Source organism: Melanotaenia boesemani, chromosome 10, assembly GCF_017639745.1.
Source record: "Melanotaenia boesemani isolate fMelBoe1 chromosome 10, fMelBoe1.pri, whole genome shotgun sequence".
NCBI classification, from domain to species: domain Eukaryota; kingdom Metazoa; phylum Chordata; class Actinopteri; order Atheriniformes; family Melanotaeniidae; genus Melanotaenia; species Melanotaenia boesemani.
In genome coordinates, this window is record NC_055691.1 from 29,121,727 (window position 1) to 29,147,837 (window position 26,111).

At 39.0% G+C, this 26,111-nt stretch overlaps 1 protein-coding gene across 2 annotated transcripts in view; it reads left to right on the plus strand.

Moving 5' to 3' along the window:
* The first annotated feature begins 1,866 nt into the window (after positions 1–1,866).
* Positions 1,867–26,111, plus strand: part of frmd4a (FERM domain containing 4A) — a 92,951-nt gene continuing 68,706 nt past the window's right edge. Inside the window, exon 1 of one of the 2 annotated variants that reach the window (XM_041996903.1) lies at positions 1,867–2,137. In XM_041996903.1, coding sequence (XP_041852837.1) covers positions 2,093–2,137 — 45 coding nt within the window. In that variant the 5' untranslated portion in view covers positions 1,867–2,092. Of the gene's footprint in view, positions 2,138–17,809; positions 18,357–26,111 lie in introns of those variants that run through there. The other variant, XM_041996904.1, reaches the window with a different exon arrangement.

A 26,111-nucleotide genomic window follows, 5' to 3' on the forward strand; every position in this document is an offset into this window, starting at 1 on the left:
GAGCCACACCACCCCATGTAAAAAAGAAAGTGAAAGTGAAGAAGATAAAGAATAACTCAGTAATATCTCAAAAGACTCTGCAAATATTTCCAAACAACAAAAGTCGATATTGCAAATCAAATGCTCTCTGAATGAAAATTTGTGTAGGCTGGGAACCCAGCGTTAGATCAACAATTGGCCATCTGGTGGTGAAAAAGGAATTTCCTTTGGGTCGTAAAACTTGTAGATAACGATGGGGGTAGAACAGACAAACACTTTCCTCGGTGGATACTCAAAGTCTGGGCTTTAATGCTACAGTTAACAGTTACAGTCCCAACAACAAAAGACGATATTGGACATGATGTGGTTGTTCAAAAATCTAAAGAAATACATGCTGGAACAGTGAAAGGATAACCTTGAAGAGTCCCTTATAGCAGATCTGGAGCATGATTATTAATGACCTGATTATCAGCAAGGACCAGACACAGGTCAGTTACTGGAGCAACAGATATTATATTTTTGCCATAGAAAGGGAATACCTGGAGACGGTAATAACTCTGAAATTGGAAAACAAAACTTGCAAAAACAAAAATCAGCATAATCTCTTCTTGTCTTAGCCTAGTATGAAGAACAATTTTGTAGATTAAACATTACACCCATATAGTATTCTTGTAGTAAACATATAAGAAATATAAAAACAAAATAACTAAAAGTAAAATAGAAGAATTGTTTTTATGAAATTCAAAGACTAATAGACATCACAATGCAAAATGTTCTTGAACTCTTTCAAATGTAGAAAAGTTGTGTTTGAAAGTACAAAGGAAGAAAAATGTAGTTAAGAGGCAGAGCTCAATGGGGTGGTCTTATATTTATTTATTTTTTTATTTTACTTTATTGATGTTGTCTTCCTTAGTTAGTCACACATTTTACTAAATGAAATAAAATATAATTCGTTTACAACAAACACATTGCCATTAATTACATCTCAAACCATAAAATTAACAAAGAAAAACTAAATAAAAAAATAGAGGCTAGCTGGTTGGTTTATTTGCATTCATTTGCATTCCCTTTTCTGTGCAACGTATTCACTGTAAACTGGCTTTTAAAAAATCAAATCTAAAGCACTTCTCAGTATCTACAGAGCATGGCAACACAGGTCTCAATATTACATGCACAAAATAAAAAATAACCCCTTTCATTAAGCCTGCTGATAAGTATTCATTCACCTCCCGTTTTGCCTCTATGCTTCAACCGGCATCGATAGGCGCGGTCTGCTCCCTGCATTTCCATCCCTCTCTCCCCCCACCCACCTTCATTTACGCTCAGTTCACTGTGAACCTCTCTCACCAGTGGCTGCTCGCAGCGCCACATCTCCCCTCCTTTCTATTATCCTGCACCCTTCTGAAACTCCCTCTGTACCGGTGTTCCATGCTGATGATACATGAGGCTGGGGATTAGTGTAAAGGAGAGCTCTCTGCGCTGGATATCTGAGTGGAGAGAGCTGAGGTGAATGTCTACCTTTCCATCAAAGTGGGAGTGCTTTAGACTGGGGAGCATCACTGATGCAGCTGTGATACATCCACTGGAACAGTGAAAGGATATCATCGGAGAAAGCAGGTAGACTGAAGAACCACGTGCATGCCTGGAGGTGCTTTGTGTTGTGAAGATAGTAAACTGATTAAGGGAGGTAGAGGGCTGCAACAGAGGGAAGGGAGCAATCGGCAAGAGACACCAGTCACAAGGGTTTTGAAGGAGGGTGTGGGGTCCGCAGGGAGTGTTTTGAAAGTGAAAGGCGACATTAGGGGGGTGGGGGGTAGGGGGCGGGGGGGGAATCTATCCTCTCACATCAATGACTGGAAGAGGAAGGATTGATTTTCACACAGTCTGAAGAGTCTCAGAGACAGGGGATTCACCGGCTGTCCAGAGAGTGTGGAATTACAATTGAAGCAAAGAGACAGTTCGCATCACTGCCTAAGAGACAGTGGGGGGGTGAATATAAGGACACAGAGGGGGAGGACCAGTCAAAGGTCTGCAGGTCTTCACCTGGACAAGAAGAGGATAAAGAAGGCATCCAAAATTTCGTTTCCATTCAAATCTATAGGAGGATCCCATTATGGCTGTCCAGCTCATCCCTGAATCAGCTGTGTGTTTGCTTATGGTAAGTCCCAGAGGGGGTGTAACAGGCCACTTTTTTTCAGTTTATTTCTTTTTTCTCTATCCTTTGTCTCATCGTTCTCTCCTCATGACAAATGCCCATGCAGTGACTAAAGCAGGAGATGAGCTGTCATCTCTTTAAAAGGCATATTTGCTCATTGCTCCTCCCCTTTATTACTATCTACAAGCATTAAGTCCTCTTGTGAAATGCGGAACCCACTTTATATGCCAAAGATGTGTGCGAATTATTTATCCAACTAAGCACTTCATTATCTTTAAGTGCAGTGTTAAAGAATAAGCACCAGACAACGGCGAACAGATCATACTGTCTGCATATTTTGGAGTTGGAAGGCATACTGTATGTTTCTTGTAATTAGAGATTGTGAGTAAAAAGACGTGGTCTTGCCCCTGCAATACAAATAAGTAAGTTGCTACTGCGTTATGCAAGGTCAGCATTTAATGATTCCCCCATATCCAAGACTGAATGAAATCATTGACAAATAGATGAGAAAATAGCTTTACTGCAATGCATAACAAGCAATTTGTGGAATCTCATTAGTTGAACCCACTTCCTTGCTGACAAGAAGCAGATTGGCTTATCTTGTTGTGTTTACAATCTGGCCGTAGAGAATGATGAATTAGAAACATACAACATGCTAACATTCGTTGAGCTCCACTCTCCCCTCTGTCCAGCTTGAAACACTGAAACAATGGTAGAGTCACTTTGCTGCATGGGTAGAATACAGAAAAGGCTTGAAGGCTTGGGTGCATCCTTCAATGACTTGATTGTAAAGCCTGGACGCTGGATGACTTTGTATAAGGGAGCATGTTCTGTTCATTTTTATTCTATAGTGTTGGCATTCTGCAGTCCCAGGGGAAGTCATGCATCGCCACACTACCTGCTATCTCCACCTGTCATGACTGTCTGTTACTATGGCGATAGGCCATGGAGTCCATGCTGGGGTGAGACAGCAGTGTTAGCAGAAGGCCTGGAGAAAAGTGGAAGAGGTGATGGACAGGGCATGAAAGGAAGGTGACAAATGAGGTGTCACAGATAAGGGCAGGGACAAAGGGCAAAGAAATGGAAAAAGGGGAACATGAAAGTCAGCTGTTGTAGCTAATAATGGGTACATTGTTAAAAAAAAAATACTGTCAGCTTTAGGTTGATTCTCAACAAGACTAAAGATATTTAGGCTTAGCGTGCCTTGATGATGTTAATGGATTTATTTGCAGATCATTGTCTCATCTGGTTGACAGTTTGTGTCCCTTGACTCCATTTTACTCCACCGCAGTACGTATATGTTGACATTAGCATGGATGCTGTTGCCAGACAAGTGCTCTTGCTGTCATAGATGACAGCCCTAAAAGGCTTTCCTGTCAAACCTGTTTCACAGTCACTGTTCCATCTTTGATTAATGCTCCACATCTACATTCTTCACTCAAACCTCTTCAGGACTGCACCAGAAGGCAACAAGCTACACACTTCAATGTTGGCATCATTTGCTCTTTTGGCATCTTCTTTGGAGGAGCTTTCTTTACAACTGCTACAATCTGCTCTGACGTGAAAATTTCCTTTCAATTCATGCTGAGCAGAAATGGCATCTAACTATTTTCAGAGCTCAGTGATTTGTTTGCAGAACCCATGGCATTTACAGTCACGCTGACATGTTAGCTTGAACCCATCTTAATTATTAATGGGGATTTAGTAGACTGTGTGTGTGTGTGTGTGTGTGTGTGTGTGTGTGTGTGTGTGTGTGTGTGTGTGTGTGTGTGTGTGTGTGTGTGTGTGTGTGTGTGTGTGTGTGTTCCAGGGGGTTTGTCTGCGAGCCAAGATTAATATTGATCATATTTCCTGTCTCGGTGTGAATTAATATTTCAGTTCAATGAGTGATTATCCCCCAGAGTAATTACAGGATCTATCTATCTATCTATCTATCTATCTATCTATCTATCTATCTATCTATCTATCTATCTATCTATCTATCTATCTATCTATCCATCTAGCTATCTAGCTATCTATCTGGTATCTGGTACCTGTACTGACACAAAATTGGTTGGTTTGGTACAATAAAGACCAACTGAAGTTAAAACTGATGTGTGTACCACTGGTTTGAGGGTTTTAAATTAGATTTGATTTGATCAAGACCTGCTCTAAATCTGTGCCTTCTTATAAGCACAGTGAGCCATGTCTAAAGAGGCAAATTCAACAATATTTCAAAGGCTTGAACCACAACTCCTCTTGATGTAGCTAATCCAGGATTTATCATAAATTTAGCACACGCTGAGAAAGAATCACATGGAAATTTAATTAAAGAAGGGAATAAGGCTTTCAACATTGGGAACATGGTTGGCCTCAGTGTTCCACTCTGCTTAATCTTTCTTAATTTTACAGACATCTTGTCAGAATGGTTGACTTTTTCCACATTCATGCAGCTGATCAATATGCATAGTATGTCTTACACTAGGCCTCACACACAGTGGTGAGAAAAGCAGGGTAAATTGGCATCTTGACACACATGGCGGCTAAGTGGATTATCTGCATAATGCTGTAGGGGTCTGCTCTGCTTACAGCAAGAGAATGACAGCTAACTGCATCCTGATCCCTAGATAATATACAGCAGCATGCTTTACTGTCTGTTTCCTACATCAGGCAGGTCCAGTGTGATACATGCAGCGTCATACAGTTACTTTTCTGTATGTTTGTAGTTTGCTCTTTCGTTTGCAGGGGTCATGTTGATAAGGTCATAATCGAAGCATTATTTATACTCAAGAAAACACTGCGCTAAAAGAGATAAAAGGACCCCATGTTGCCCTTCATGTTACTTCCATGTCTCTTCATTACTGTCCCTCATTCAATTATCCTGCCACTGACGATGGAGACCAGATGACTCACTGTGATCAAGCCAGGAGATTCATTCAGCCCAAATCAAATCACTGCTCTATGATGTGATGTACTGGGCGGGTGTGTGCACACATGTGACTCAAGAGTAGCATGTATGCTTTTGTGTCAGTACATGTAATCATCTATAAGAACATTGTAGTCCAAACAATGAAACAATGGGCTACTGGGGGTGTTTGAAAATAGTCTTTTCAATTAATTAGAAATAATTTTAGGGTAATCAGCATGTTTCTTCCGGTTTTTGATCTGATGCAAACTACAACAGAGCAGCCAGTGCACAAATGGAGGTCTGAACAGCATGGGGGAGGATTAGCAGAATGACATCATAGTGAAATAATTGATTACTCCCCTGAAACAATAGCAATGGGGAGGCGGCAGATACCATTCTGTTTGTATTTTAGTATACTCGTAAAAATTATTTGGTCTTTGTTTGGGACCCCTTGATGGAAGATACACATTGGTTACCTAATTCTAACTCTTAAGCAGTAGTGAAACATCTCCTTACCTTTTAATAAAAATCTACACCCACAATCCAGAGAAAAAGGTTTAGGCATGCAAAAACATCAAAACCTTTCATAACACATACACTGACAAACAGCCTTGTATCACTGACACCATCAACACTAATCTCAAGCTTCTCCTGCTGAACAGTCTTAAAGCATATATGTCATGGCTTTTTGTAGAAAGTGCATATCATAACTGCCACTTCTTTTATCACAATATCTCAGTGTTATGTTAATGCCTCTGTGGTGCTTTTGTACATCTTCCCCTTTCCTTCTTTTCATCTTATCTGTATAATGTTAGCTATAATATAGCATTAATAAGAATCATTTTACAGTATGTTTTTCTACAAGCTGCAGTCTCCCTGCAGAACAGTCATGCTTGAGTGATGTTGGGAGCAAGTACTGCTGACATCAGCTAACTAAAGCTTTGAAGTTGCCGCAGGATAAAACAGTTTAAAAAGCCTTACAGCTTCTTGTTTTATTTACAATAGCAGTTTAATTTGACTTTTTTTGTCAGATGAGCATGAATATGAACATGATATTCACATGAATATAAACATGAATATTAAGTTTGTGAAAGTGCTCATACGGGATCAGTGTAGTTGTCAGTGGTACAATAAAACAAAGTCAGCCCTAAAGAGTTTAAGATGAGAGAATATTGTGTCTTTCCACAGCTACCACAGCACATGGATCCATATTTTAGTGTTTTAATGCTACTAGTGGAAATTTCACAAAAAACAGTACGTGGAGGAGTCTGACCTGTGGGCTGCTCGTGGTTATGTCTTTTTCTACCTTAGAAAACACATTATGTACATAACGTTGCCTAGTTTTTTTTTTGTTTGTTTGTTTGTTTGTTTGTTTGTTTTTTTGTTGTTGTTTTTGTCCAATTTATCCTTTCTGGCTGTTTTTCATCTTTGCTTTAAAAATGGTGACTGTCAACCAGACTCCGCCTATTTTAGATAAATCAGCAACACCTAGAGTCAGCTTGTTTCATGATGTTAAGTTTTGGGGGACTGCCTGCCTATCTCTCTTTCACTCAAAATTTTAAAGAGGTCGCCAGGCTGACACCATGACTTTCATCATGTTCTCCCTGTGCATGAGGGGGCTCTGTAACAAAGGCACTGACAGCAGCTGGGGTAGACTCCATTCCCCTTATGGCCCTGAATTGGATTAAGTGGGTACAGATAGTGGAAAGATGGAAGACCATTTACACAGAGACAGTAGAAAACATTGCTGTTTGCTACTTTTCTAGCTATCATCATTAGCAGCTAATTGCTATTATACATTGCAAAGCATTTTTCAGTGTTTTTTCAACAATGTTGATTAAAGTCGATTTGCATTGTTAACTTACATAATGAGCTTTTTTTAGGGTTCATTCATATCAATTTACTGAGTCCAAAAAGTCATGTCCACAGCTCAGGTTTGATATTGATTAGAGCTTTGATTTTCTGCTGGGTAGCCTTGAAAGTTGTCCATGATCACAGTATTGACTGGCCTGACTAGGATCAAAGAAACAACATCAAAAAATTCTGTTTCACGGTGGATTTGGCCATAATCGTTTTGAAATTAACTAATTACACGTTTGTTTTTTCTCTGCTTTTATTCTTTTAAAGTTTGTTTTACTGCTACAGCAAAGAATTCAGCTTCCATCAGAACAGTAAAAGGAAAGCAAAACTGAGATTAATTAGGAGGAAATAAACTGAAAAAAAAACTGGTCCAGATCTCACAGCATGCATTACCCTTAAAATCCTCTGTTTGCACTGCAGCCTGTGTAAGGACTATTGATGAGCTGCTGAGCTAAAGGCGCTGGAGTCATAATTGACTTCATCACAGTTCTTTCTGGCTTCATCAAGTTTTTTTTTTTTTCTTTTTTTTGTGCATGTAGGGAAAGGTCTCAGGTGTGACTGTGTAAAGGGTTTGCAGTGTGTGCTCACTGTGCATCCTCTCCTGCATGTTAATGTGTACTGCAGTCTCCTAGTGAAGTGTGACAGGATTCTTTGAGAGTTTAATATCCAAGTCGGGTAAATCAACTGAGGTTACTTTGCATTGTGTGAAGAAAGAAAGGGTTTAATGGCACTGCTTTTAACAAGCATCAGTATGTCCACCCTGGCAGATGCTCATCACAGTCTACCTGTTCATTCATGTGTTCTGTATTTCCCTGTTTATTCGATCTCTCCTTCTGTGAACTGGCTACTTCTGCAGTTGCATTTACATGCTCTGAATTTATTCAGATGAAGCAAAGGTTGTTGTTTCTGCAGTTGCTTGGCTGATGCAGTGCATGAATTTGTGCACTAATACTTGGACATGTTACAATCATTGTAAGACACCATTCTATTAATCATAGTACAGCATCACAAAAAACTGGATTTTTCTTCTTTCTTGCCCACTCTCACCCTTACGTTTGCCATACTTGTACACACAACCTACAATGTGATGCACTCAGTCCTCACTTAAGCCCACATATGACATTTATCAGATAGCTGTCCTCTGAAGAAGGTCAAGCTGCCATGAAAATAAATCTCTCAGAGCAGACAAATGGGGAGTTTCTATTTGCTGCCAGAGCATCAGGACACTGTAAGCTTAGTGCATTCCAGTTTATTCAATCATTACCTATAAGGAAGTCAGTTGGTGGGTCTGGTTTTTATGCATATCTGCGGCAGGCTCGTGTTAATATTGGGAATACATAAACCATTCTAGGGTAATGGCAGTGTCACACTGACAAGATGCCACCTGTCATGTGTGCCAGGATGTAGGTTTACAGGAGGGGCAGCAGGGTGGTAGGAGAGGCTGGCGTGGAGTGGCAGAGGCAGCAGGCGGTCTGATTGGCTCGCCATCTGTCTCTGGGACCGAGCAGATGTCTGAGTGGAAAGACCAATCTCTGTTTGTCTCCAAGTTCACTTTCCTTCCTGTCTTTGAAGGGTGAATGTGACTGTTGTGTATGGGGGTGTGTAGTTTTTGAGTGTGTGTGTGTGTGTGTGTGCTGCTGTGTTTTTATATCTGACATTTCACACTCTAGCTGACACAGGTCCCACTGGGGCTGATTCCCCTCCATATGGTTGTGAGTTAACAGAGAGCAGGTCTTTGACGTAATGAAGAGCTGTCTTGTTAGCAGCACATACAAGACAAGCAGAGCGAGAAAACGTGACAAGTGAGTGACTTCACATCGCCTCTGCACCTGTGGATGATATATCTCTAAAGTAAAAAACATGACTGGGTGGTTCGGTCACTTGAGTTTAGAGATAGACATTAGATTTCTAGCATAAATCCTAAATTATTTTCCCCTTTATTAACAAAAGATTAGCCGACACACTGATAGCTCCTTGTTAAAATGGCCATTTTTAAGGATCACACAGATAAAATGTGCCTTTTTTATTGTACCCTGTTCTAACTTACATTTGCTCCTTTTTTTCTGTTGTAGTTGATATTAGTAAATTGTCTTATGCAGTGACACCTGTTTACTGAAAGGGTAAGTTGTTTTTTGTTGGATTTTTTTTTACATGGACATTTTCTACTACCTTGGTTCAAACTAACAGTTTTACAAATCCTTCCAACCAACCATCTGCATTTCATTTCACTGAAATAAGTGTGTGTTTAGACACAGGAACCAGAAGGGGTTTGTGCAACAACCCACATCCTGTTTGCAACTGGAAGCAAGGTTGGCTTTTGGAAATGATTAAGTGTCCTATAAATGGAGAAGTTACCATTTTAAACGACTGTAGATTTACTTTTTTATTATTATTATTATTAAATCAGTGGTGTCAGAATGATAGTTCATACAATGAATCAGTTTTTTAAAATACTGCTTGAAACTGAAAGTGTAATCATAAAAAAGGAAGTACCTAAATAAGCTCAGTCCAGAAGCTTTCTGTTCAGTCTCACTTCTACAGACCTTGGTTGCCCTAGCAACAGTTGTTCTACTGCAAGGGTTTGTGAAAGGAGCCTCATTTGTCTCAACACTGAGTACAAACAATATTAATGTCCAGCATGTTATATTTAAAGTCTTCCTTCCACATAAATTATTAAAACTCTGGAATATGTGATTCGTGACATCAAGCAAAATAAAGAAGAAAAAAATTAACTTGAATGCAACTTTGCTGTAAAGATCTTAGTTTCTTCAATTGAATATAGACGCAACAGTGTAGAAACTATAGGATACTGTAGGCAAAAAAACTAATGATGGTGATGGGAATGGTCTTATGTGACTGGATTTATGACTGAGGTAGCAATAAACTTGGGTTTCAATTCCTGTTGTATTTGTTGAACTGAATTAGTCTACTTTGTGGGTATGTGGACCCTGATTAAAACACCATACGGCTGTTACATGATACATTCACTTCCAATAACGTTATAGGACTTGTTTTGTAGATGAATGCAAAACATCTGCACTTCATATAATTATTTACTGCACAAGAAGTTAGAATTAATTTCATACTGACTCTGCTGTTTTTTCCTGTTGCTCTGCAGCTGCAGTAATAATGATAAATAGACTGCATCTGCATATATCACCTTTTTCAGCCTTATTGAATAATGTATTTTACTTGATGTCACATCTACCATGCACACACATACATCATTTTTTTTTTTTTTTTTTTTTTTTTTTTGTTTTTCGTGTTTTCGTTTAGTTTTTTGGAGTATGCATACAAGATTTTTCCTTCCTGTCTCAAACACATAATCGTGACATGTGAAGTGGCAAGTAGGTGTTCAGTATCTTAGACCAAGGATACTTTGCACTAAATCAAATATTGACCTTATTAGTACACAACCCTTCCAATCCACAGCAACTTTTTTTGAGTTTTCCATGGCAGGATTTTTTCACAGTGTTTGATGAAAACTCTATAACTCTTAACTCAAAAGAAAACTAAACTGGTTCAAGTGTTATATTCAATACGATATTCTTTATGTCCTTTGATTAAAAAAATAATAATAATCTGCAACTCCAATATTTAATGAGTCTTAGGAATTTCATTTTAATGTCAATTAAAATAGCTTTATTGCATTCTCCCCAAATTCCATATGAGCTTTTTGGCTGAGATGGTTGGTTGGTGGTATTAAATGGTCTAAAACAAAATAGCAGAACTGAGCCTAAATGTATAATAGGTAATACCACCACTACTACTCATAAGAGTAGGACACAAAGAAAAAAAAAAAAGAAAGGGAAGCTTTAGTGTAGTTTTTGTGATCACCACCAGAGGGAGATGAAGACTGGTAAATAACACATTGGTAAAGTTTTATGTCTTTCACAATAGAGAATATCCTTGTACACTTTTAAAGATGCAGACTGACCTGTACACACCCAAAATCTGGAGGTAGTGTGTAGAGTTGAGTGCATTTTTTTTTTTTTTTTTTTTTTAGAATGTCTGAGCATTGTTAAAATTTTCAAGTCCTGCAGTAAAGATCAGGTCAGAGAGTCATATTAATTGTGCCTGTAATGTATAACATGTTACCCAGAAGACACAAGCTATATCTAAGCACATATACATTTCTACAAGAAAAAAAAAACATCTGTGTGGGCATATCATCTTTAGATATTGCATACCCTGACATGAATCACTTGTCGATGTATTTGTTGTCTGTGTATATAGTATGATACATTTTTAATGGTCCGTTTATAACATTAAATACTGAATAACAGAAATCATATCTGCAGCTCTATAGAGCTGACAACTCGGCAGATTTACATTTGAGTCTCAAGTTCCACCCATAGAAATATTTTTGGAGCATTTAAGCAAAGAATTAATTCATTCACATAATTTATATATCATTTTAAAGAATATCATACATTAAATAAGGAAAAGGTCTGTTTTCCAGTCATTTCCATCTGTCTGGTTTTGTTCTGCTGCTCCAAACATAGTTGTTTTGTTTTGTTTTGTTTTGTTTTTTTTATCTCTGCCTGAGTTTAACTGTTGCATTCAAGTTATATTATACCCATTGTGGTTTTATTATATTTTAAAGGATATTCTGCTGCTTAAATTTCAAACAAAAAATTAATGTAATTTCTCACCACAATCATAAAACAAAGGATTAAACAGATGAGTCAAGACTGCACTTCATTACTTTCCCCCTGATATCATCAGTAACTTCATAAAAGGGTCAAATGCACTGACATAAATGCATGCTAATGCAAATTTTATATTTATGTCTGATCAAAGATACAAAACAACAAAGAGATGAATTTGATAAATAAAAAATGTGGTTTTCTGTATTCATAATCCAGTAAGTCATGGGAATCCACCTCCTATCGACATGGAGATAAAAGACTGAACTGTTTATTGAGTGTTTTCATCATCTATCCTATCTTTACTACATCTTCTCAGCATGCATTTTGCATTATTCATGACCCCAGTGGAGATGCTAGTCGATTTCTCAGCCAGTATGCTGCAAGTTTGGTGTAAAACCTCTCATTAACTTGTCATAGTAAGGTCATTGTTTATTTTTTTCAGATCCAGGCACAGCATTCATGTTTTACTCGAGGCCTCTCAGTAGAGGGCAGTGTGTGAATGTAATCAGATGTGTCAAGGCGGTTACATGCCTTTGTGAGTATCTAACCATGATTTGGGCATCTGTGTGAGTACACAGCATGCGTCACATATATAGAAAATAGGTCAAATTTCTCCGGGTGTCAGCTGCTGCAAACAAAATCATGTTAGAACACACAAAGTGGAAAAAAATAAGATGAGGTGTGAGCCATTACAAAGCTGTGATACATGATGGTGTGATGAATCTCGATCTAAGATATGTGGATTGTGTTGCTGTTAGCCACATGAAGACACACAAGCAGCAGTTTAACTATGGTTGACTCTCAACCACGCTGTCACTCTGTGTGTGTGTATCCCTCTGCAAGACTCAATGTGCTGCCTGCAGAGAATGCTGGTTGCCCATAACAACAGTTGCTAGGAGACCATTTTTGGAATGACTTCATAGCATCGGGCGTGCTTATACCATGGCTTGCAATGAATAAAATCAGTTCCTTCTCACACAAATCTGTTATAAATAAGGGATGTTTTCTTTTTTTTTAACAGTGATATTACAGCATCCATTCACACATATGTGATGGGCACAGTGCACTGTCATATCAGCCCTGATTCGTGGTTGCAGTTGCATCAGGCTGAAGCCAGAGCAGCACTGAGATGTGCATTGCTGCCAATATCTTTGTTGCATCTGGTATAAAAAATGAATTTCCCATTACTGGAACCACAAATGTTGTTTCTTTGGCACATGAAACTTCACAGAACTGAGGGTGATTAGATGTTTTCTTTCTCTTTGTGTCTTTCTGCTGCTGCTTTTTCTTTTTGGCCATTCTCCCTCTAGCCCATATGTCCTTCTCCTGCAAAGCCCTGCTCACATTACGCACTCCCATCCATCTTTTTTCTCCTCTTAATTTGCTGTCTCTCTGCAGTAGTGAGATAAGATGTCCCTCCCTCTGAGCTGTGGTGAGGTGTGAGAAAAGAGGGGCTTTCCTCTCTCCCTTGGACCACCCCCAGCTCTGTAGGCAGTCACACAGGGCAACCACGCATGTACTGCAAATGTATATCTCTGTACATATTGGTGCAGGATATTTTCTCTTTGTGAATGTGTGTATGTGTGATTTTGAGTTTAGTGGTATGTCAGTGTGCATGTGCAGCCTGTTTCCTGAGATTGCTGTTTAATGAACTTTAGATTAGATGTCAGACAAATTCCCTCCAGCAACAATCAACCCAGCTCTCTCTCTGACGTGGCCAGGACCCTTGGCTCTGGAAATGGGCTAAACTAGTTTCACACTCCAATATATCCCAGTAAATCTCAACATTGGCTACCAGTCTGACACCAAACACAAGCAACCATCTTGCTAAAATATTTTTGTCAAGCTTCAGATGAGCAATACATGAGGTCTGCTAAGATCTCTCTCCCTTTCAGTGTGTTGCTGATTAAAATATCCCCAGGTTTATTTATCTTAACAGCTTTCTCCAAATGCCCACAAGGAATAAACATTTCAGTATTTAAGAATGATTATGTGGTTAATTGGTTGAGTCAGTGATTAACACTTTCCTCGGATTACGTCTTTAATAATCCCTCAGACGCACCACAAATCTGTTCATAGTATTATAGCAGTTTGCTCTAGTCTCACTCTGGCTGCCCTAATCTGTATGCTCCAGAAACCAAGGACCACAAATGATTTTGCTATTTTAAGACACTCAAACATGGATACATTTAAACTGCAAATTGCACCCAAACATGTAATCCCTATACCAGCATGTTCCAGTCTTACAGTTTCTGTGAGACCACCCTCAGTATTGACAGTGATTGTTAACAGGGACAGGTCTTGTCTCTCTAACTCCCTCCTGAGTCAATTGCTGTTAGTCTGTGTAGAGAAGAATTCCCTGTCCACTGTGTGTGAGGGTCAGCAGCAGCTCCCTCTCTGGTGGCATCGATTTAGCTGTAATGCTCTGACAGGGTCGGGCATTGACTTGTGGGTCCCCTCTGTTCTCAGCCAGCCCCCTCAGAGTAAGATGAATAATGATGAATATGATGTCTTTCTTTTTCATTTCCTTCCTTTTCTTTTCTTCTCATCTTTTCATCACTGGATTTCTAATATGGTGACCTAAAAACTGTACCAGGTAGGTAAAAAAAAAAAAAAGAAACAAGAAAGTGGATATTTTACAGATGAAAATCCCTGATTAAAAATAAAAAAAGAAAACACAGAGTTGGAGTACCTCTACAGGAAAACAGAAAACCTCTAATGGACCTTTTCTTTCTGTGATGTAGTTTAATTGATAATCATTGCAATTAATTCCTCTGTTTCCCCATGAAGTTACAGTCTGTTTAGCAGCAGCTAATTACCTCAACCCATTGGATGTCTGCTTTTTGCAGCATAATTGCAGCTCTCAGTAGAAATACAAACAGCCAGAGAAAATTACACACCATTCTCAAATCTGTCCATGTGGTCTTGTATATTAGTGTGTACTGCAATATTTGAATTCGGCAGTGAAAACCAGAGGGTATAGTAACCACAACTCAAAATTAAAGAAATAGAAAGCATAAAAGTCGATAACAACCACAATGAATCAGAGTGATAAATCAGCACACTCGCTGGACCAAGTTGTGTCTGTTCACATCCTCGTGATAGAAAAAAGTCACAAAGGATTAATATTGGGGTCCAGCTAGGGTAACAGAGATGTGAGTGAGGAGGAGAGGAGAATGGTTGAAGGGGGATGGGGAGACAGTGGGGGTTGGTTTAAGGGCAATGTGCACTACAGTGTACTGGTAGTGCACTGTGTATTGTCCTGTAATTGTAATGTTTATCACCCCCTACATCCCATCCACCCTTTCTATTCTTTATGTGTGTGCAGGTTTAATAGTGACAGGGAATGGCTGGGGGTTGTGATGTGGTATGTGTTTGGAGCATGTGTGTATGTGTGAGTGTGAATGTAGGATTTGCTGACAGGTTCACTGTCAGCAGGAATGTGTGATGGTGATATATGGGGCTGTATGTCACTGTGGCTTGTCAGATACCTGCACATCCAGCCTGGTGAAAAACAATCACTTCAGCCTTGCATCACAAGTTCAGTTCAGTCTAAAAACATCCTCCTTCACACAAACACACAATGATCTCATTTAAAGCTGCAGTTTATGTTCAGGTAACATTTAAAATGCAGCAAATAAAATCTTGTCTGCTGAGTGGTCATGGTTCTCTAACTTTATATACAAGCATCCAGTTAGGAGACTTACTGTGGCTCTGCTACAGCTTCGAGGTTAGAGGTCAGCTGATTAATGAGACTTCTGTTCTTTCTATTACCTCTGCATAGAGACTTCTGGGGCACATGTCCAATTCTAACTTCATCAGTGAGTGTGTATGAGAAAATTAGGGGTTGATGCAGTGTGTCTGTGTATCTTTTATGTCTATGTTCATTGATGTGTATGTGTGTCTGCCAGCTTGTGGTGTGATAAACTCATTTTGTTTGATGAGGTTTAATGTGAGGTGGTAAGTTGTCTGATGTGAAGTGAAGCAAAGAATGTTCTCCTCAGGGAATTCTCCAATTTGAATGTGCTTTATAAATGAAATACATGACTATGGACCTTGTTCATGGAGATTCCTTTTAATTACATGTTAATTAGCTCAATCATCATGAATATTGCATCAAATTGAACCTTCTGGGGCCCTGACTGTATCTTTGTTCACAGCTTACATGTTTCATGTTTGTGATCATGTGGGCTAATTAAAAATAACATAGAAAGTCTCTTTTTTATGCTACAAATAATAAAGAAATGTGCTAATAATGAGGATACCTTCATAAAGCATCAGTGTTTGCATAAAATAAAATTGGATGAACTGAGTCTTTGTTGCATTAAGACACAAAACTATGTAGGATCACAGTGGCATCCCCAGGTTGATGATTATTGATCATGCTCACACGGTGTTGTGCTGGAATGCCTTGTCCAGGCCTGACTATAATCAATGGTGAAACGTGACAGCGGGTTCCAGCTCATCTACTTTTCCATTGCTACAATGGTTATTTGACAGTGTAACAGTCACCATATGGTTCCAGTCTTGCACAAATCAATGAGCTGGTCATTGACCACCAGCTATATTTAAACATATTTAAACACACATATAATTCTTAATGGGAAAGTTTGGTGCATTGCTAAAGGTAGCACAGTTAAGTGGATAAATGGATTCTTTACAGCCACTTGACCCTCGAGTCACCAGAATAACAACATGTTTCACCATTTTGTGTATCTGGAAACAATGATTAGAAAAGACATCTAAGTGTCTGTAACTGAAATGAGTCTGATGTCTTTCCCATCTCACTGTAGAGTCATGCTTTGTCAGGAACATGTCTGGTTTTGACATTTAAGTAAACTGATATGTACAGCTAGTCTAACTGCTAAATTACACCCCAAAAGAGAATGAAAGCTAGCTAGCAGCTAGCTGAAATAAAATTTTGGTGTACACAACAATGGTTCCACAACAACCCTGCCTTCATTTATTGGTTAATATGCTTGACTTGTGTTATTTTAACATTTTTTGGAGCATTTGCTCACACAGTAATGTAAGACTACAGTGTTGACATGGTTACATGTTAGTACACAGTGATGGTTTGGTAAGGTAACAACTGCCAGCTCTGCTCTACACACTATTATATAAATTTAATTTTATGATCAGATTTTTTTAAAAGATATTGACAAATTTGTTAATTCATTTATTAATTTGGGATTTCCTTTTGAAAAATATGGCTCCGAAAGACTGTGTGGCACCTGACATGCTAAGGATATATTACACTTTGCATGAAAGCTGACAAAGAATCCTCAACGTTAGGCTGTTATGATTAGTTTAGTGTGATTAGTTTTAATACCTTTTTTTTTTTGGTCCTATCTAGGCCAAAACCAAGAGACCAGGCTAAAAATAATTGAAAGAGAAAAGAACACAGTACGAGAGGGAGCACATCACTTGGAGTCATGCAGTCCAGACAGAAAAGGCTTGTCAAAGTCAGCAGGCAGCCACCTGAGCCACGAGTGTCATCTCACTATATAGTCATATTCAACTGCTGCAGCTGAAAGGCAGTGAGCAGAGGAATGAACAGAATCTGCTAGGTTTTTTTTTTGTTTTTTGTGTTTTTTTTTTTTGTTTTTTTTTTTTTACAAGTATCCAAGATTCAATGCAGTGCAGAGGTGATAATTTGTTAACACCTTTGTCATAAAGTGAGAATAATAATACTGGCTTAACACATACTGTACATTAAGATGAATATTTGGGATCCCAAATCCATTATTCTTAACTATGATATTTGATGGCATCTCTACATTCACTGTTACACACCCCAAACTTTCTGTTTGCATGAAGAAAATTAAATCAAACCTAGAATATGCCAAATGATGTATCACATTTTGGAAATTTCAGTAAGTTATTTTGCAGGTATAGTCTTGTGAGTGTGGGCGTTTCAGGAAGCAAGATATGAGGTTTGTGTGTTTGACAGGGTGACTCATTCCTCTCTATTAAGAAAATAGAGGGTGATCAGGTTGCTAGGCGATTAAGAGTCGCTATTGTCTAGAGGGACAATAGTGGACCCAAGAGTGCCCTTTCTTCTCTTTCTCTGTGTCTCTCTCTCTCACACACACACACACACTATAAATGTACATTTTTGTGTGACCCCCAGCTTGGGCGGGAACGAGGAGCTGACAGCCAGCAGGAGCATCAACAAAGAGGCACTATGGGAAGCTACGAGGATGAGAAAGGATAGAAAGAGAGGGATGGGAGCATAAGCAAAGGTAGAGTACTACCAGAAGAGCTAAAAAAAAAAAAAAAAAGGAAAAAAAACCCAACAACCTGCAATCATTTGCCACATTGAAGGGAACAAATGTAGCTGGAGGCAGTGAGGGAGCGTGAGAGAGAAGAGTGCAGGCAGAGGGAGAGCAGTAGAAAGGAACTATGGACAGAGGGAGAAAGGCTGAGAAGGAGGAGGAGGACCTTTTTGGATATTGCAAATTAAGCCACAGAGCTTTGTAGAAGAAGATCACACAACAACTAACAGGTTGGTGGAAGGAGAAATACTGGGAGTTTCACGCTGTCCTCTCGCCTCCTGCTCCAGGCTGTGTGTGCGTCTGTATGCATGCACACAAGCACCACTCACACAGACTGTCTCTGTGTGCCTGTCAGTGTGCTGGGCTCTATGGGAGGGTAAGGAGCTGTGTTGTAGCAGAGATGTTTGCTCAGAGGATGAGACAACGTTTCTAACAGGATCTATTTGCGGATTGGGATAACACACCGACACAGCTGAAGGGGCCCAAGCCCACCGGAACCAACTGAATCAGCCATGGAGGGACTCTTGTCTCCAATGAGGACCAGGGTAAGTCACCATGGGGATTGCAGACAATTGCAACTTTTTCTTCCAAGAATCCATCATCAGAACAGCATATAGGGACATAGGATGTCTCGCAAGCTGCTGGACTGCTGAAATAAATCAGTCCATGGTGCTGTCACCGTGGTGATGTTCAAACTCGAACTGGGAAGTTTCCGAGCAAGCAGCGTTGCTAAGGGCAATAGGCAGAATGCTGCCAGAGTGTGGGAGACAGAAGATGTGTCAGGGTAAAAATGTTAAAATCAGTGTAGAGAACTGAAATGCAGTTTTCGTTAAGGTACACTGTGTTTAGTGTGAGTGTGTATGAGTGCACAGATTAACAAGGGACTGATCTGGAAGAATGACTCAGTGTTTCAGGCTGGTGCCCATCACCATTCAGTACAAACTGCAGGGCTTTTGATTTGGGAGAAAGAAAAAAGGGAGTGGAGACAGAGGTACAAGGGAAGAAGCGGCTTCAGTTTGCCCAGTTTAGAATAATGTCTGAAAGTGGTAATTCACTATTGTTCTTGTAATGCATGACCCTCTGTATACTCGTGTCTGTGTCCAACACAGGCGCCTGTAAGTTGCACGCTGGGCTCAGCATCTGTTCAACAGTGATTGTGTCTGTTTACCACAGTAAAGGGTAATGAAAGGAGTAAATTATGTGTGTATGCTTCTGTGTATTATTTTAGAGCACACTAGAATAATAATCATTATGCATGTGCCAGCATGTGACATCCAGCACAATAATGTAGACAGTAATCAACACAATGAGGTGTCTCCTTCTTTTTTAGGAACATTTTTGCAGCTTTCATTTAGCTGCAATAGTCGGTTACTGCTGTTTTGTTGTTAATTTGGAGTGTTTCTTAAAGTCGTCAATCTAGTATAAATTAACATCAATGAAAAGTGAAATACCGAGCAATTATATATATCAGTGTTTCTCTGAATCACTTCTTTGTTACCCTTCTTTTCCTTTAATCTGCTTTCCCTTTCCCCACGAGGACAGGAATGATTTAGCAACCTGGCTCTCTCTTATATGTGCCTCACCTCATTCCCATCCCCCTCTTTATTTCATCACCTCGGGTACTGACCTATGCAACCCCAAATAAATTCTTCATGCATCTTCCAGCACCTAGAATAGAGATATTTTACCTTTTTTCTTATAGCCACTACAGAATAAAGGATTACCCCAAAAACCATAAGACTCCCACACAGGCCTTGACTTTTAAGGGATGCTTTGAAAGGTTTAAGCCACTGCTGGTGTTGTCACACATGAGTACTCTCTTCTGCCCTCCTCTCTTCCATCACATTTACAACTTACCCTCCTCATTCTCATCATTTCATTATGAGTTTTGCATTTTTTTTCCCCCACCTTTTCTTTTCTCTTATACAATATGTGCTGGAAAGCTCTTTTGCATTCAAGCCAAGAGGCTGGTTTGTCTGCCCACCTGTCTGTCTGTCTGTCTGTCTACCCCTCACCGTGTCTTTGGCAGTTAATATGAGCAGTATAATTGGTATTTGCGGATCAGCCCGTCATCTAATCCAAAAAGGAGTGCTAGCAGGCCGTTTGGAGATAGACTTGGCGACAGAGATATGGCATGGAATCAAGTCTGCTTTATCTGTGCTGTCTGCCACTACGGTCAGATTTGCCAAAGAGCTGTGGGAGTCATTTTCAATAACTAAATGACTTTTTCATTTATCTTTATCAGCCACATTGAACTTCACATGCCTAACAGTTGATCTGTGTGTCTCAGTTTTGGCATCAAAGTCAGCTTGCTAGATTTGTGAATAACAACATGATGATGAGCCAGCACAGGAGTCTGACAAAGTTTACACTGCAGGATCTCCTTTTAATGCGCTTTTCTCACATCTGGAGATGAGAGGAGGTTGCTATAAGGACAGGAATTTAGATCTAGATTTATGTTTTTCAGTTTATTTTAAAAAAAGCAGGAATGGGGAAAGAAATGTTGGTTAAAAACGTATTTTCCTTCCCTAATTTCACTTTTATGTAGAAGTTGTAGAGAGATGTGGTGGTGTTTCTTAGTTGAGGTTTTTCTTACAGTCAAGAGGTACAATAGGATTTGAAAACAACAGAAAAAAAACAAAGAAGGTTTTGTGCCAAAAGTAAAAAAAAAAGAACACCTTACCTCTGGGATGAATGAAAGTTGACCTCCACCTCAAAACAATATTTAATAACATTAGCCTATAAAAACTGTACCATTCACGGTGATTGTGGGATATCTACTGGGCATGTGAACAGTTACACTCATATCCTCTCAAAGCTTCTCTTGTCTCTTTTCACCAAAGCATTTTTTTTTTCTCCTTTACTGTGTATCTCTTCTTCTGTGTTTCTATTCAGGATGACAGTAAGGGCACTGAGGAAAATGAAATAAAATAAGCACCAGTAAGCTGTGGTTGGCCTTGAGCTGTTATGTAGAACAGAAAAGCAGGTCAACACAAATATACAGTGTAGCATAAAGGGCACAAACTAAACCTGACATGTAGACTAAGTAAAAGTGTCATTAACTTTGCTTAAATCTATTCCCATTAGAACATGTGTCTGTTTAATGTGATCTTTTGGTTGGGTATTAACGGACATTCCCTCAGATATCAATGCACAATATTAACAAATTTCATCCCAGCTCAACTTTGCACACTATCCACTTCTCATCTTTTTGTAGTTAAGATGAGAGACTTGAATATATCCAGAGAATGTTAGCCCATGTGAACAGAAAGCAATGCTTACGGACTCTAAAAAAGAAAAGATCAAATTCCCCATCGGTAATATATGCATATAGGTCAGTAGGACAAGGAACTGAAGCTTCATAGAAATCTTTCTCCTGAGAACATGTGTGCTGTTGTATGGCACATTTTGTGCTCACATCAGTTAACGCGTGTGTGTTGCATCATCTCTCCAGTCAGCTTCTATGTGTCTAGATCAATAGGAAGTAGTTATCTAGAGATTAACCCTGTCAGGGCTCTATCAGTCTAATCAGAGAGAGACTCCACTGCTGTTCCTCTTGTACTCTTGTTGTTTATCTCTATGTTCAGTCTCTCTGTCAGCACTGAACTGTGTCAATGCCTCTTAAGTTTCTGACCACTTTCCTCTGTTGGTCAGTTTGTGTGTGTGTGTGTGTGTGTGTGTGTGCTTGTGTCAAACTGCCCACAACAGAACATTCTTAGTCCCCTAGAAACTTAAACTTATTCTATTAAAGAATAAAAATGCTACAGAATTTTAAACAACATACACACATTTCACCATCTTCTCCTGTGTAGCATTAGTTCTCACTCATTGCATCTGTCATCTCTTATCATCAAGTTATTATTCAGTTGACCTCCCATCCTTATTATAGACTTTAGATAAATAGAAAATAAATTAAATGAAACAACTTCTTTCTCTTCCCCTCCATTGCTTCATCTTGTCTTCCATCTTTGGTTTATTTGCAGTGAAGTGGCCATCATGGTAGTTAAGGTCAGGGCAGAGACGAGGGAACAGGCATCACACGGAAAGTGACCAGACACACAGGCCCAAAGCTGACCGCCTCAGTGCTTGGATGGAAGTAATGAGGAGAGGTGGGCTGGGCAGGTGGGTTCTAGGTTTGTAGCACAAGGTGGGACTGCATTTGGCACTAAGACATTTAGACAGGCACACACATACTCTCCTGATGCACAGCAGGTTAGCTGGCAGTATGTAAAGGCCAGCATAAGAAGAAGAAGGATTTCTGGTTGCTGGAGCCACATGGGGTACATGCAAACAAATACACATGCTGTGCACAGACATAGATGCACACACACATATGCTTAATGAGTGCAGAGCTTCATCTCCCAGCTGCCATCTTGACCTACCAAATGCACTGTCAAGGAGAGTTTCAATTAGGGCAGGCCATTAATAGATTTTTCATGTTTCAAATTTATTCATTAAATTACCAGTCTGTGAATGTGGTTTGATGGCTAAGCCTGTGGGGGATAACCAATATTTCTGGGTTTCCTCTGGACTTAGTTATGGGTAGATAATGTATATCCATGCAAGTCTTCTGATTCCCCATTCAAGTATTTTTTTTTCAAAAACTGAAGAGAAGCTCAATGATTATAGGATGATGGACATTGCTTTCATGTGTTTATGTGTATACAGCTAGAGACTGCTGAAAGATAATTGGTCATTAGAAACTCAGAAAGCTTACAGTGACAGAAATCTTGCCCCATGCCTACACATTCTGCATGGTTGTATGCAGATGTTTTCTTACAGAGATGATTACATCATGTGATTTACATTTACTCACACGGGAAAAGGTGATGGGGTGCTACACATTAAATAGCAAATAGCTACTCTGTCTCAATTTGAAATAAACATAATTTTTCAGAGATTTTGCATCTTTCTGTTTGAGCCAAATCAAAATATTTGTATGTGGCTTAATTATCACAATAAGATGATTTTGTTTTGTTTTTTTCTTATATGTCAAAGTTCATAAGCGGTCATAATGTTAAAAAACTAAACATGGCTGATCATTTTTATTACCTTCTGACTTACCATCACTGTAAAAAGAAACTGATCCAAAAATATAAATCACTCTTTGACATAGTGACATGTTGCATCTGTAATATCCATTTATTGAAGACATGAAGAAAGGCAAATAAAACCAAAACAAAGATAAACTGTTGCTTTAATGACTGAGATGAGATCAGCAGGGAGCCACATAGAGAGATCCTCCTACACATCCTCGTTTGAAGTGTTTCCTCTCCGCCTCACGTCTTCACTTCCACGGTTGATGTGGCTTGCTGCTCGTACCTCTGATCACGTGTGTTTATCTGCCCTGATGTGTCAAGCATGTCAAATGTTCTCTTGTCCCCTTGAGGAGGCTCAAAAAATGATAGCAATCAGAATGCAATTGAGCAACCAAAGAAGCAAACCAGCAATCCACTTAATGTTAGGTGTTGTCATGGAAACACACATTACAAATTTTCCACTTCATTGACCACCACCAGTCAAAAAGGCTTTTTTAAATAATTTCTCAGGAGGGGGAAATAGGGGGAGGATTGGTGGAACACACAGCAACAAACAAATATATAGTAATAATATTGTCACTGTAATGTCATACTTCAATTAACACAGTTCTTTTGGTGCGTAAATGTTCAATCCATGCTCTATAGCATGCACTACAGTATGTACTATAGCTCAAAGTGCCTCCAGCAGAGCTATTATGTATATTGACCTTATCTGTGTAAATGCAAAGCATAAATGGTCTCTAGAGACCACTTCATGTTCTCTTCCCAGCCCTGAGAGAAAGGCAATAGCAAATTTAGATTTTCTGCATTGGAATGTAATCATAAACGCACACATCCAGACACACAGAAACACACACACCACAGACATCTCTGATGAACGAGCAGAAGATTAGTAGTGTCACCTCTGCTTCAAAGGGTAACCTTGCATTTAACAGGTACCATACATCACCCAATCAGTAGATCTACGTAGCACAGGCAACTTTACACATGCACAAATACACCATACTCACACAGGAAATAGGAGTTTTTTTCATCTCCTCACCCCATTATCCATTCCCTTATCTCCTCATTCAAAAATACTCAGGCATTTCTTACAGTATTTATTCCATCATTTTTACCATCCCCCTTTTTCTTGTTTTTCTTTTTTTTCACCATCCCACCTCTGTCCCCAAATGTCTTCCCCTGAGCTCTGAACTGCAACCTCTTTACAAGAGCAGAAAGTGAGCAAGCAGCACTTAATTGAAGAACTTATCGTTACTCATGATTTTCTTAATACCCTGTACGCTGCAAATTTCTACCCTTTAATTACGAGACCTTCCAGAGTTACTAGATCCTCGGCCTCTCTCATCAATAATATTTTGTTTAATTCTCTGGATTACAAAACTACAGCTGGTTTGTTACGGTGCGATGTGTCCGACCACTTCCCAGTATTTCAAATTATGTATACCAATTTCGTAGCTCATAATAATAACCTTGAAACTGTACAAACAAAAACACGCAAATTCACACGTAAAAACATAGCAGCCTTTAAATCAGCTATCAGTTCCATTATATGGGATGGGGTCTTGATGCAGCAGGATGTAAATAAAGCCTATGATCAATTCTTGTTACTCTTCAATTCTGTTCTGGAATCCAGTTTACCCCTTACAGTTCCAAAATCTAGGGTGCTCAGAGACAAACCTTGGATTACTGATGAATTGAAGAAACAATCTAGAAAGAAGAATAGGCTATATCGGAAATCTATCACTAAACCTACTCCTTATAATATAGATACCTATAAAAAATATCGAAATAAATTCACAGGCCTCGTAAAAAGGACAAAAAAAAGGTTTTACGCGATTCAATTTAATAAAGCTGCCAACGACATTAAATCAACCTGGAACATCATTAACCAAGTTCTTCATCGTAATAAGAAGCCAGCTCTTTCCCAAATGAAAGTTAATAATGGGTACCTCTCAGATTCTAAGGATATAGCAGAAGGCTTTAACAATTTTTTTACCAACATTGGATCTGCTCTGTTTCATGGTATCAAGGATACAGATATTGATCCGTGTAGTCAAATTAATGGACAGTATTCCTTGCTTAAAAATCTTGACACCCCTACACCACAGGAGGTCCGCGATATAATTCTATCTTTAAAGAACTCTGCACCTGGGCACGATGGAATCAAGAGTATCCTTATTAAGGAAACTATTGATCATTTAATTCAACCCCTCACCCACATTCTCTCCTTATCACTTCAGTCTGGAATTATTCCCCACGACCTTAAAATTGCTAAAGTTATTCCTATTTTTAAATCGGGTGACATGAAGGAGTTTGGGAATTATCGTCCTATATCCATTCTGCCCTGTATTTCTAAAATACTCGAAAAACTAGTTTATAATAGATTAAACAAACATCTACTCTCAAACAATATTTTATTCAAACATCAATATGGCTTCCGTAAAAAATACTCCACTGAACATGCTCTAATTCAGCTTGTAAATTATATATCCAATGCCCTCGACAACAGAAAATTTGCCCTCGGTGTTTTTCTAGATTTAAGTAAAGCTTTTGACACAGTCTCTCATGATATTTTGATCTCAAAGCTAAATAGCTATGGTGTGAAAGACTCTGCCCTAGCCTGGTTTTACAATTACCTCAACAATAGAGAACAATTTGTATACTTCAATGGTTATTCTTCAGAAAGTTTAACTATTCCTTTTGGGGTTCCTCAGGGTTCTATTTTGGGTCCATTATTGTTTTTAATTTATATAAATGATTTACCTATTTCCTGTGAACATTTTTTTCCCATTTTATTTGCTGATGACACTAATCTCATAGCAGTACATGAGGACTTTGACACCCTGATTAAACTTGTTAATGATGAGCTATCTATTTTATCTGTATGGTTTCAAACCAACAAGCTAACCCTCAATGTTAAAAAATGCAACTTTATCGTCTTTCACAACATCAACAAATTTTATGCAAAAGAACATGCTCACATAGAAATTAACAGAGCTGTAGTTACACAAGTAGCTTCAATCAAATTCCTGGGTGTTCTGATAGATGAGGGGCTAACCTGGTCTAAACATGTTGATCTGGTTTGCTCAAGATCTTCTAAGATGCTAAATATTTTAAGACTTGTTTATCCCTTGATTCATTCCTCAGCACATCTAACCCTATACTACAGTTTTTTGTTCCCATTTATAAATTACTGTAATATAGTCTGGGGAGCGACTCATCCCACTCATCTTGATAGAATCCTCAAAATCCAGAAGA